The sequence below is a fragment of the Perissodus microlepis genome, chromosome 10, assembly GCF_051167445.1.
Source record: "Perissodus microlepis isolate ML-2025 ecotype Zambia chromosome 10, ASM5116744v1, whole genome shotgun sequence".
Classification (NCBI taxonomy): Eukaryota; Metazoa; Chordata; class Actinopteri; order Cichliformes; family Cichlidae; genus Perissodus; species Perissodus microlepis.
Genome location: NC_140470.1, coordinates 6,395,897 through 6,409,213, shown reverse-complemented (window position 1 = coordinate 6,409,213; position 13,317 = coordinate 6,395,897). Strand labels below are relative to the sequence as shown.

The following is a 13,317-nucleotide window of genomic DNA, read 5'->3' as shown; positions in this document are numbered from 1 at the left end:
TTCCCAAACACTATCATAAGAGATGTAGCTTTACATGTGATTTTTTCCCATCAGATGAGTTTTAATATTGTTGTCTTGTACAATTCGCCATCACACACATATTATTTTATGATCAACAACTGATGACTATAATATGAACTGGTTGACAAAAATTGAAAATGACAATGTCAAAATTTTATTTCAAACAAATAATCAAAGGACTTAAAAGAGTCACTAAAACAGTAGAACCCTAATTGATGTCTTACCAATAAAATGGGTCAGATGACAAACACATCATCTATTAACTGTAATGTAAACACAACATGCAAATATTAATTGGAATCCCCTTATAGAAATAGATAACCAGGATTTGTGTTGTGATTGCATTAGTACTTTAAAGTGGACATAAAACACTACACATATTGGGGCTCTTTTTATCTAATTGCTATCATTTTAATTGATGCCCACTCATGGTAAATGATGATAAACTGTTGTTATGTTATTCAGCCATGTTCAGAAACACTGCAAATCCGTTATGCACAACGTGCATCACTCATACGCTGCATCACACTTTTTGGATGTTAATTTGTCATATTTAACCACAGTTTAGTGTTTTTCTTTGTTTAGTTGACTAAGAAATCAGTTGCCATGAACAGTTAAACGTCAATCAGAGCTGTAGTCAATTTGATAAATTATACAATAATTTTACAATTATTCATAATATTTTTCAACTTTTTCTTTATTTCTGATTTAATTTTGGAATGTTTGCCCATCTACTGCCTTTCTCCATTTCCTTGGAAATGGAATAAAGTATTTGGGTAATATTAGGTTAAAGTGGGAAAGGTGAGCATCAGTATTCTGTGGTAGCATTCCACTTCAGTTGGTCTGCATGTGTATGAGCATGTGAGTGTGCTTGTGTGTATGCCTGCACTGAAAAAAAGTAATTTCATGCTTCTTTGGTTACCATTAGGCCTCTAATCAACCAAGGGCCAACCAAAATAACTTCTCATTGGGATGCAAAGGAAAAGACCACACATCCTTGTGGAGGAGGGGTCTGCTCTTAAGTACCCCCAAACAAACAGAAAAAGCAGCATGTATTCTGCGCTATATAATGTATTTGGATACATTTTTTGGATGTAAATTTTCTCCCTGCTTACAGCATCACCCCACTTTAATGCTCAGTGCAAAGTACAAGACAGATATATGGTCAGTCTCTCATGTGTCCTTGCCATGATCTGTGCTATCAGTCTGTAATCTGCCTCATCTGACAAGCTGGCAATGAAAGGCAGCCTATTCATTAGGGCTAATTTATTCAGCGTGTCTAGGGTAGCATGGCCAGAAACTGCTGGCTGACTTATGTAATTTTTTGATTGTTCTGTTATAAGCAACACATAAATGAAATCATACTAAACAGCTTTTCAACATGTTAATTAAAAAGATCAATTTCAGATTCCCCATAAATAAAATACAGCAAAGTCACAAATTTGCTTACACAGTTGCTATCACACTGTTGTGCTGACAAGTGCACTCCAGCTGCTCAACTGCTCACTATCTCAATTTCTACTGGCTTCCTGCCATCTCAACAATTTGTCTCCATCACAAACGGCTTCCTCTAACTCACTATGACATTGTAGACTTGCTTTAAATGTCAGGGTCACTATAACAGAAGTCCCTAAATAATAAATGAATTGTTCATTAACAGTAATATGGTAAGGACCATACAGTTGTGCTGTATTCAATATTCAGTCTTGAGTATTTACTTTCATCCTGGATAAATGTATTACCATTTCTCCAACATCATGTACTGGTATTCAAAAGCTTCATTTGAATCATTTTTAGGCTCTTATGAATGATGATGAAAGCTATTATTATCAATTCATAATAGTAACATTTCCTATCATACTGGGAACAGTATTCTATTAAAAGGGTGATGTAAGGAAGATTTTTATAGATTTATTAATAAAAAGCATTCTCTTTTCTGCAATTAAGGGTTGTCTGTGGTTGATGATAACTATGATTATAAAGTCTGGATGTTAAAGGGTAGAGCGATCAACTGGAAAACGTGGTCTGGCATTGTAGGGCCAATGCTGGGTTTGACAGCACACTTTTGGGGAGAGATTTCCTCGACCATTTCCTTCACACTGTCCCCCAGCTGCATCCGTTCAGTAGAGCCCCCCAGTCAATACCAGTCATTACAGTGTCCCCCGGTCGCATCCGTTCGGTAGTGATCCCCAGTCAGTACCAGTCACTACAGTGTTCCCTGGTTGCATATGTTCGGTAGTGACCCTCAGTCAATACCAGTCTCTACAGTATCCTCCGGTCACATCTGTTCGGTAGTGACCCCCAGTCAATACCAGTCACTATGGTGTCCCCCGGTCGCATCCGTTCGGCAGTGACCCCTAGTCAATACCAGTCACAAGCAAGCATTGCTATGGTTAAAAGCTTTGAAGATGCTGCAGTTTAAAGCTTGTCTGCCACAGCCCCTGTCTCTCATGTACCTCAATGCTCATAGCTGAGTGTCCCGCAGAAGCTTGGAAAGAAAGCGTCTGGAGTTCTTTAAGTTTCCTCGAAGATGTTTTACCTCAAGGAAACTTAAAGAAGTCCACATGCTTTTCTTTCTAAGCTAAGACTACAATGAGCTGGATGACTGCCAACCTTCACAGACATATAACTCATGAAGTAGAACTGGATGTAGAACAGGAGGTAGAGCTAATTCACAATTTGAAGGTTGGTGGTTCAATCCCTGGTTTCCAAAGTATCCTTGTGCAAGTTGCTCAATTCACTGGAGTGTGAATGTATATGACTGTTAGGCCAGCACTTAGAAAAGTGCCTGTGTCAATGGGTGAATGAAGCACGGTGTATAAAGCACTTTGAGTGCTCCAGTAGAGTAGAAAGGCACCATTTAAAGGCTACATTTCCCATTTACAGCTGGGGGATGTGGACAAAAGAAATAAATGGGCCCTTTGGACCCAAATGACTCAATCCAAGCTTTGATCCAACAGTGGAGGGGCTGTTCTTTTTTCTTCATGTGTGTTTGAAGGGTGGGGGCATAATACTGCAGGTCAAAGCACATTGATATAAACCCTTAGTCAGAAGGCAGTGAGTAAACCTCTCAAACTAGCTTTCCAGTCCTTTGTATGTATGTACTCTCACAAACACACATACATTTATGCTGAGACTTATTCCTACCCAGGTTCTACTTTGTGGAAGCTTACTCAGGCTCAGACCTTCCATGGGAACATGTGACATCATCAGTTCAAAGGACTGCTCACTATGACACATCAACAAGCGTAATAAAAATCCTTCTGCAGAAGTACATTCCAGATCAAGCCTATACATGTTAGTTGCAGAAATACAGTACTGTGCAAAAGGTTTTAGGCAGGTGTGAAAAAATTCAGTAAACAAAGAATGCTTTCAGGAATATATGATTGTTGTAATGTTTGTTTATTTTTATCAATTTACAAAATGCAAAGTGAGTGAACAAAAGTTTAAATCAAATCAATATTTGGTGTTACTGCCTTTAGCCTTCAAACAAGCATTAGTTCTTATAGTACACTTGCACAAAGTCAGGGATTTTGTAGGCCAAACTCTGCTACCAAGTTGAGGTTGTGAAAGACAGTTTCATGTCATGGCAAGATTGAGCACAGCAACAAGGCACAAGGTAGTTATGCTGCAACAGCAAGGTCTCTCCCAGACAAAGATTTCAAAGCAGACTGGGGTTTCAAGATGTGCTGTTCAAGCTCTTTTGAAGAGGCATAAAGAAACGGGCAATGTAAAGTATCATAGACACAAGTGGTCGGTCAAGGAAACTTACTGCAGCAGTGCTTATTACCCTTTGAAATCAGAAGATGTCCAGCAGTGCCATAAGCTCAGAACTGGCAGAAACCAGTGGGACATTCCATCTAATGTCTGGAGAAGTCTGGCCAGAAGTGGTCTTTATGGAAGAGTTGCAGCCAAAAAGCCATGCCTTTGACGTAGAAACAAGGCCAAGTGACTCAAGTATGCACGTAAACATAGGAACTGGGGGTGCAGAAAAATGGCAGTAGGTGCTCTGGACTGATGAGTCAAAATTAGAAATATTTGGCTGTAGCAGAAGGCAGTTTGTTTGTTGAAGGGCTGGAGAGCGGTGCAATAATGAGTGTCTGCAGGCAACAGTGAAGCATGGTGGAGGTTCCTTGAACGTTTGGGATGCATTTCTGCAAATGGAGTTGGAGATTTGGTCAGGATTAATGGTGTTCTCAATGCTGAGAAATACAGGCAGATATTTCTCCATCATGCAATACCATCAGGGAAGTGTATGATTGGCCCCAAATTTTTTCTGCAGCAGGACAATGATCCCAAACATACAGTCGAAGCCATTAAGAACTATCTTCAGCGTAAAGAAGAACAAGAAGCCCTGGAAGTGATAGTATGGCCCCCACAGAGCCCTGATTTTAACATCATCGATGGTGTCAGAGATTACATGAAAAGACAAACGGATGTTAGGAAGCCTACATCCACAGAAGATCTGTGGTTAGTTCTCCAAGATTTTTGGAACAACCTGCCAGCCGAGTTCCTTCAAAAACTGTGTGCAACTGTACCTAGAAGAAGGCAAAGGGTGGTCACACCAAATATTGATTTGATTTAGATTTCTCTTTTGTTCATTCACTGCATTTTGTTGATTGATAAAAATAAATGATTAACACTTCCATTTCTGAAAGCATTCTTTGTTTACAGCATTTTTTTACACCTGCCTAAAACTTTTGCACAGTACTGTAAAAGTATGCCCATTCTCATGAACAAATTAAAAGAAATAACTGATACAGTGAATATCAAATTAAACAAAGAAAAATGGACTATGCTTTTCTTTTCCGTCTATACTTTTATTCTCTCTTTTCTTTACCCTCAACTCTCAACTAGCCACAGAAGATAACTGCCCCATGCTAAGCCTATTTTTGGAGAGGATCACTTCCCTTCCTATTAAATAAAAATTTTTCTTGGCAGTTTGCTGAGTGGTCATATGCTAAAACTATAAACAGTCCTTGCTAATGCTCTTTTGAGATTTTAATAATCTTAACACCTTAACTATTCTGGTATAAAATGTCACAGAAATATAGGCTACATAAAAATGTCTATGAGAGTACAAAAGTATGTGGTGTAGTATGTGAACTATCAAATGAGGATCACAGAAGAAAAAAAGTTGTTTCAGCATAAGTTGAAGCAACCTTCAGCAAGATCAGGAAAAAAATCTTTTTTAGCAGAGCTAATTTACTGCAACTTTGTTTTACGGCTCAGTTTTAGCAAATGACATTTTATATAATAAATTTATCATTTGCAGCATTGAATTATGAAACCGCTCATGTTTGTCAGTGTCATTTTACGCTGTTTGATGGGCTCTTTTCTAAAAAGGGTTTACCCTTGCTTAAGAATGACATCATCTGCTTTGGGCATTAACTGCCAATGGGCAGGACAAATAGAGAGAGTCACTAAAGTACTATGGTGTCAAAGATTTGTACTAGAAAGTAAAAAATTGAAAAGGAAGAGGTTAACTTGCTCAATTAAATAAAACAGCCATGAGTCTGTTTCTAATGAGAGGCTCAAATTTAATACAAAAGAGACTGCAGATCGTTCTTAAACGTTTAGAAATGCTCTTCTTCACATAACATTCACAGATGTGTGCTTGAACGTACTTCTCCAGTTTAAAACACAATTACTCAAACAGACATAAGCAAAGACACACAGTCACCCTGTCTCTCAGTCTTTTGTAGGATGAAAGAGAGCCTCTTGCCTGTATGTTTAAGAGTCTACTTTCCCACGATATGAATAAAAAGATGTATGAATAAACTCGGACTATATATTTACAACTACATATTTTTTCACACTGTTCTAGCTAGGGTCTATTTAAACATTGTATGCTAGTGAAATTGAGTTTCTTATGTTAAAAGAGTCATTGCTAGACAGCAAAAAAGGATGCATGTAATTTTGAAACTGTTTGCCATTCTTTCAGTGTGTCAGCAGAACATCCACTTGAGAACATTGAGAAGAGTTGATGAATAATGCCCCTATCATTTTCCAGTTTCACATCTTTAACATCTATGTATAGTATTTGTGAAAATATTTTGAAAAATATTTGCTGATATGTAAATATCAGGATGTACTTTCTCCCTAATAATCACTGGTATAGGTTCCAAAATTCAACTATGGGAAAAACTGCTGGAACACTTCTCCCTTAGTCTGGTTTAACAGGCATCCTGCAACATATGCATATAATGTAAAAGCTCAACCTCATGTTGTAACAGCAAAAACTATTTGATATAACCGGAAATCAATTTGATTAACACAGAAATCAAACCCTGCAACTGGTTCAACTGTTCTTTTAGACTTCATTGAAGCAGAAGGAATCATCACGAACCCACACACACCGCATGACTCTTTGCTTTATGCAAATGAAAACAGCTATGTTAAAAGTCTAGAAATACTGACTCATACAACATCATGTAACTACCAAGAATGTACTAAATAGCTAAATAATTTGTCAGGTGATTCAGATATGACATTTATAAATCTTCACACGTGAAATATATGTTTCTATGGTTTCTTCTTTACCATATTGCAACAGCAACATATAGTGTTTATAGTAAACACTGTGTTTTACTGCAATAAATTAAGCCTATACAATCAGAGGCAATAAGAGAATAAAAGTAAGAAAAAAAAAGAGAAAGAGTTTCACACATACAGATCAAAAAGGGTGCTGGATGCTTCTTCAGCTGAGATAAAAAGGAAATATATGAAGCGGATGTAAAGTGTGTGGGGATTTTCCCTCTGAAGCTCTGCACATAGCTATCAGAAAGGGCTCCTGAGAATTACTGGAGCCTTACACATTTAAATTACCTATTGCAAAAACAGTTTTTAAATGACATAAATCATTTAGTTTTTATACCTGTTGACTCATAGCAAGAAGTTTCTGGAATTGAATACACCATCTGGCTGGGCCTTCTGTATATGTTACATGACAGGCTTGCATTTGAAAAAAATCAGAATTTCATATCAAATCTTTGCAATGCGCAAGATGTGTAGTGGCATTTATCCTTAGATAGTTTGGGAAGAAAGCCAGTCAGAAGGGCTGTCTGGACATCAGTAAAAAAGAATAAAGTAAGAAAATCAGTAAAAAAAAATTTAATATATGTGTGTTTTATTAAGCTCCAATATGGACTGCAGAGTACAGTGAAGTAGTGCACCTTGAAAACAGATGAAATTGCAGCAGAGACTCTCTGCATAGTTACTTTTTGGATTATATGACTACTTTGCAACTCGGACCATGGAAAGAATGTGAAGTGTTCTTCCTGTAACTCTGCAATGGGTAAAGTTCTCACAGAGAATCATCTTCATTCTGCTATCACAGTATTTCAGCTGTCTAACCAGCCATGTACAGTTACAAATATCTATCATCACGATGTGGCTGAGATTAAAAAAAAAACAACTTAAAGTTGTCAAGATCATTCCAACATATTTTTCAGATGAATCAACCTGCAACTTAATATTGAGCGTTAAGACAAAGAGCAGGAGTTGGTGTGTTGAAGTACTTATGGAAACTTTTGACTTTCACAGTTGTAATTGCAAGTGTGACACATATGAGTTGGTTGTAAGAGGCTGGAAAACTGAGCTATTAAGATTTTAAGAAAATGTTATTTAAATAACATTTAAAGGTGAATGGTAAGACATGTAAGTAAGTAAGTCATGTTGTCTCTGTGACTATGGTTATCATGAGTAAAACAAAAAGAGAGCACTGTCTCGTACAGTATTCAAAAAGGAAACTGACATCTGAGGGCATCAAGGAGCATCTACTGTGCATGTCTAGCCCAAATGTACACGAATATATATAGCTTTGGAATTAAGTGGCCAGAACAGAGTGTACCTCCAAATAGCTTGTAATTTTTAAATCTGAAACAAAACTGTTAATTATTATTGTTCCTATTCTGTCTGAGAGACATCATAGGATAGCTACTTCTCTTAAAGCAGTCTTCCAGAGAAAACCAAGAAAACCTGTGTTAACATAAAACACAAAAGCCAGGAAATATCCCGTCGTCATACCTGTCCTGTGACTGCTCCTCGTACATCCTCTCTCTTCCCTCTTTGAAGAGCCGGATAGCTCGTTTGGATTTCTTCATAAGGCTATCAATGTAGATTTTAAAGTAATCATTCTCACTAAGCTGTATGATCATCTGGTTCTCTTCATATTTGCCTAGTATGACCCGCAGGTGTTGGTAGGCATCAGGTAAAATATCCAGGATGTATGGTGGACTGTTTTTCAGTTGGAGTCTGGGATTTTGGCAGAGCCGCACCTGTTGCAAAGGAATCAATAAATGAAAAATCAATGTTTTCTCAATGCACATCAAATTTTCTCCTGCCACTCTACCTGAGCCGTTTTGGCAGCATGAGAGGAACAACAGGAACAATATTATGCATATATTAGTTTCATTATGTAACTCAGGTATGTATATGACGGATTTTGATAAGGACTTTTGTAAATAAATGTAGTTCTAAAGGTTCTATTGAGATGAAATTCTCACCAGATGTCAGTAAACCCACATATGCAAAGAAATCAAACCACAGATGTCTCTTAATTAAGTTGTGTGTAATAATGATAAACAACACAGGGAAAAAGTATTGAACACATGAAGAAAGGGAGGTGCAAAAATACATGGAAAGCCTGACACCAGCTAAACTCTATCAGTAATTAGAAAGCAATCCTGCCAATTAATGCAAATTGATATCAACTGCTTGAGCTGTTTTATGGACAAAATTTCTAGGTGTAGCTAAGTAAGGGAAGGTTTCCACTTAAGTGGTCTCCACTCATCTCTGCTTTTTGCAGAGGATGTGGTTCATTTGGTTTCATCATTTGGTGGCTTGTTCACAAGTGAGGGGAGAGGAGAATGGGAAAGCAACAGGTGGATTGGTACTGTGGCAGCAGTGATGCCGTCATGGTCAAAAGGGAGCTGAGTGTGAAAATTGAGCTCTTGATTTAGTGGTCGATCTACATCCCTACCTTCACCAATGGTCACGAGCTCTGGGGGGTGACTGAAAAAACAAGATTGCGGACACAACCAGCAGAAATGAACTTTCTCTGAAGGGTGGCTGGACTCTCCCTTAGTGATAGGGTGAGGAGATAGACAATCCGGGAGAAGCTGAGAGTAGAGCATCTAGGCCCTGTAGCAGACCCAGGACACGCTGGAGAGATTATATCTCTCAACTGCCTTAATGTTCCCCCAGACAAGCTAGAGGAGGTGGTTCTAGGGAGAGGGATATCTGGGCTTCTCTGCTTAGGCTGCTGACCACATGGATAAGTGGAAGAAATTGGACAGATGGATAGATAGACTGATGGTTCAGTCCCAACTGATGCCCTATTAAAAGCTGTCTCATTACCACGGTTTCACACAAGAAATATCTTGTGATGGGTAAACCACTGAGTGCTCTCAAGACCTATGGAACTTTATTGTTGCAAGAAACACAATGATGGCATTGTTTACAGAAGAATTTCTAAACTATTGAAGGTTCCAGTGAGCACTGTTTGGGCTATAATTCAGAGGAGTGAAAACAACTATCAGAAGAGTTGTCCAAGAGCCAAGGACCATTTGTGAAGAGGTACAGAAAGACTTGGAATCAGCAGGTACAAGTGTTTTAAAGAAGATATTAAGTAATAATCTCAACTGCCATGGCCTGTATGGATGCTCATGATCCAAGACTCCATTGCTGAAGAAAAAGCATGTTGAAGTGCCTTTAAAGTTTGCTGAACAACATTTAGACAAGTCTGTGAGGATACAGTCGGGTCAGATGGGAACAAAATTGAACTTCTTGGATAACATAATATATACCATGTTTGGATGTCAAAAGGCACTGCATATCACTTTAGAAACACTGATGGCCAAGGTCATTTCTCAAGACTTACAACTTTATCCATGAGCTTCCAAGTTTTTTCTACAGTCCTCCGGTCAGCAACTGCTTGTTTGGGTGGCCCCACTGCATCCTGGATGGCATCAATGATGCCTAAAATTCGCCCCTTACTTCTATTTGGTCCACGTCCACCAGGATATCGACTACTGAGAGCAGTTGCCATTTCCTACAATCACACAGAATTTGTACTATCAAAACATTAAATGACATGAAAACATTTGAGAAAAAAAAAGTAAATTTCTAATAGAAAAAAAAATCAGCAAAAACAGTTACAGTTGTTATTTTTTCATTAATATGCTTTCAGACAGAGAGAATGATGAGAGAATATGCACAGCCTATATAAGATGTTTATTATACCGAGCTTCTTCTTAGTTTTTCCCCCCCAAACTTCTCCTTGGTCCTGGACTTGTCAGTTAAACCCCTGCAATATAGGTTTTAGTGTCTTTCCTGATGAGTGCATGTCACCTGATTTACACATCCAGAACTTTAACTGCAAAATTAAGCTGCACAAAATAAGCTGCCTATTATATTCCGTCCTCTTCCTTTGTGGTTTGATTAAGGATCAAGTTTTTACTTTGTGTGCAGTGATCTTGTCGTATGTTAACTTATTCGTTTTTCTGGTTTTCATGAACTACCTGTTATGAACGTAAGTTACCATATAACCACTGTTTCCGGGAGGCAGATTTTTCGTTTTAAGCGACTGTGACTGAGGTCACACAAGATTCTTACACTTATATAGACGGATGTTGGAGGGGAACAAAATCCTAACTTACCAAATCACAGGGGAATGTCTGCTGGGATCCCTACTGAATTCGGTCCACATCCAACACAAAAACAAGAACTATCCCAGAGTCCAAAGCTGAAAAAAAATGGGCATGAAAAGTATCCAGCCTATATAGTTCTGTTATTTCACTATAAATCCTCAAAATTTATAATTGTCAAATAAGAGCAACTCCCTAGGAGTAGCCGGAGGAGCTGTATAAACCCGAGGCACAATACGTTTTGTACAGCAAAATAGGTGTGAAGTTAAATGCTCTAAACATTATACTTCCAGTGGAACATTTCAAAATAAAGTGACGATTGATGAAATCATTTACATCTAGATTTTCAGCTCCGTGGTCAGCTTGTTTTCGATTTTCTTTTTAATTAAAATTAACACCCAACAATCATGCTCTTTTAATAGACCAGTTGGACAAAGATGACGGCCAACGACAAGATGAATTTAAGGTGATTATGTCATCACTGTCTGTTGTAATCAAAGATAGGACTGTTAGAGATTATTTAAAAATAATTTTGTCGACTTCTTTCCTTTTATTTTGGTCAATATAAGAATTAGACACTGTAGCCCATATTATTAACACTTAAAATAATAGATCACAGAACTATATCTCTTGATTAATTTATGATTATCGTTTCAAGTGGCAACATGGTTAATCAGGATGTAGTCTTATGAAAAACTAAAATAGTGCATAGCATAGCACTCGACCTCCCAGGCCCATCTCAGAGCTATGAAGACTCTATTCCTTTATAAATATTGCAAAATTGAATTTGACATATCTTACATTCAACACAAGATATGTAAATCTCCCAGCACAAATGTGTTTTGTTTAACTTTTGCCTTTTTTTTTAATTGTCTTTTTGCTTTCGGTTGCTGGCTACATTCATCCTGTCTTTTTTGCGTCACACAAACGCAACTCATAGCGTAAAGTCTGTGCTTTTATTTTAGAGGTACAGTAGTCTAAGTTCCTGCATCGTTTTAGCCTTGTTCTGGAATCTTGCTACAACCACAACGTGACATGAGGGCCGCTCCCACTCCTCTCAGTCGGAACGAGCAGTGTTATACCGGAAGTGACAAGAGTGCTTGGGTGTGACAAGTGTGCGCCCTCAAATAAACGTGTTATTGAAGTTGTGTAGTAGTGATTACAGCATTTACACATAACTCCGCTGTGATTTGTTAGATCTTGATGGCTGATGTTCTTCCTGATACAACCACTGAGGACGTTGTCTTTATTCTGATGATCGAACCACGGATCTTCCCAGCAAACAAGGAAACCATCTGCAGCCCCCCAACCCCCCACACACCCACCCACTCAGTTCCCCGACCGTTGCGTCGTGTAAGGAAGTTCTCTGGAAGTTAGAGAATCGGTTGCTGGTGGTAAAAATGATAGGTCGGTAATCGTTTTGCGAGCATTAATGGGACCTTCAAATTTACCGTTAAGGCGGCGGACCTCACCGTTCGGATTAACGCTGTCCTCGGTGTCCTACGAGGATAGCGCTGCTATTCTTTCACCGCCACCGTCCTCGGGAGAGTTCCAGCTGGCGCTGCTTCCGGGAAGTTGTGTTAACCGGTGTTAACAACGTAAAAAGACCATTGCACGCTAATAAATTTTAACAATGTTTAATTAACAGTGTCATATATTGGCAGCAACTGGCAGGTCTGCCCTGGAGAAGCAAATCGCACCAACTCTAACTGCTATCCCTTTTTCCTTATTCATTGCCTATGGCAGTGCTTTTAATTATTAATACTACAAATAGCATCTGTCAGCAAGCATAACACAGGGAAAATATTATGCAAAAATAAAATGTAATAAATGTGAGATTGATGATTACAGCATAAATTTTATATAGTCTTAATTTTGACAAGTGCAATCTGTATACTGTCTTAAACTGGTAAGGGTAAGTCTTGCACATGAGGATGAGGTATGGATTCTGTCAACTACTTTTAGATCAGATCAGAGACGACAACAACAACAATCTTTATTTATAGAGCACATTTAAAAACCAGCGGTATACCTAAGTGCTTAACAGAGAGACTTTATTTATCCCCAAGGGGCAATTAAGAGACAACAGAGCATCATGACCTTAAAGATAAGGACAGGGCATAAACAGACAATAAAAATGAGATAAAAAAAATACTTAGAATACACAGTATATACACAGTTTTAAAATTAGAGAGACTAAATAAGTGAATAAATAACTATAAGTGACTAAGAGTGAATAAAGTGTCAGCAGTATAAAAAAGAGTAAAGAGAAGTTTATGTTTATGGGTGTGAGAAATGGGCCTATCGGCTGGAGTTAAAAAGCGGAGTGGCAGTGTCCCAGTAATCTTCCCCAAACTTAGGACACAGTTCCTATTCCCAACTGGAAGTGATATTTTTGGTTGAGTAATTGCCCAATGCAATAATGAAAGTATATATTCTTAATATGAGATCTTACTGTGAGGTTTCAATTAAAATAAGTCCTTCCATGAATGCTTGGGGGGCTGATTTGGAAACTGGGAAAATAGAGGCTGCACAGTATCTTATTTGAAAATAGCGGAATAAATGAAATGAGGGCAAATCATACAAATAAGACATATCACTAAAAGTGTTGTCTTTGAAAAAATGATTTAAAAAACATTTTATACCA

General features: G+C 38.1%; 1 protein-coding gene across 3 annotated transcripts in view; it reads right to left on the bottom strand.

The window, feature by feature from the left end:
* The window catches only part of cblb (Cbl proto-oncogene B, E3 ubiquitin protein ligase), a 130,976-nt gene extending 118,706 nt beyond the window's left edge, over positions 1–12,270 (bottom strand). The window contains exons 1-4 of one of the 3 annotated variants that reach the window (XM_084941607.1): positions 12,143–12,269; positions 10,683–10,768; positions 9,905–10,075; positions 8,050–8,300 (exon numbers count right to left, since the gene is read on the bottom strand). In XM_084941607.1, coding sequence (XP_084797733.1) covers positions 8,050–8,300; positions 9,905–10,072 — 419 coding nt within the window. In that variant the 5' untranslated portion in view covers positions 10,073–10,075; positions 10,683–10,768; positions 12,143–12,269. Of the gene's footprint in view, positions 1–8,049; positions 8,301–9,904; positions 10,076–10,682; positions 10,944–12,142 lie in introns of those variants that run through there. The other 2 variants (XM_084941608.1, XM_084941606.1) reach the window with 2 other exon arrangements.
* Positions 12,271–13,317: the final 1,047 nt, after the last annotated feature.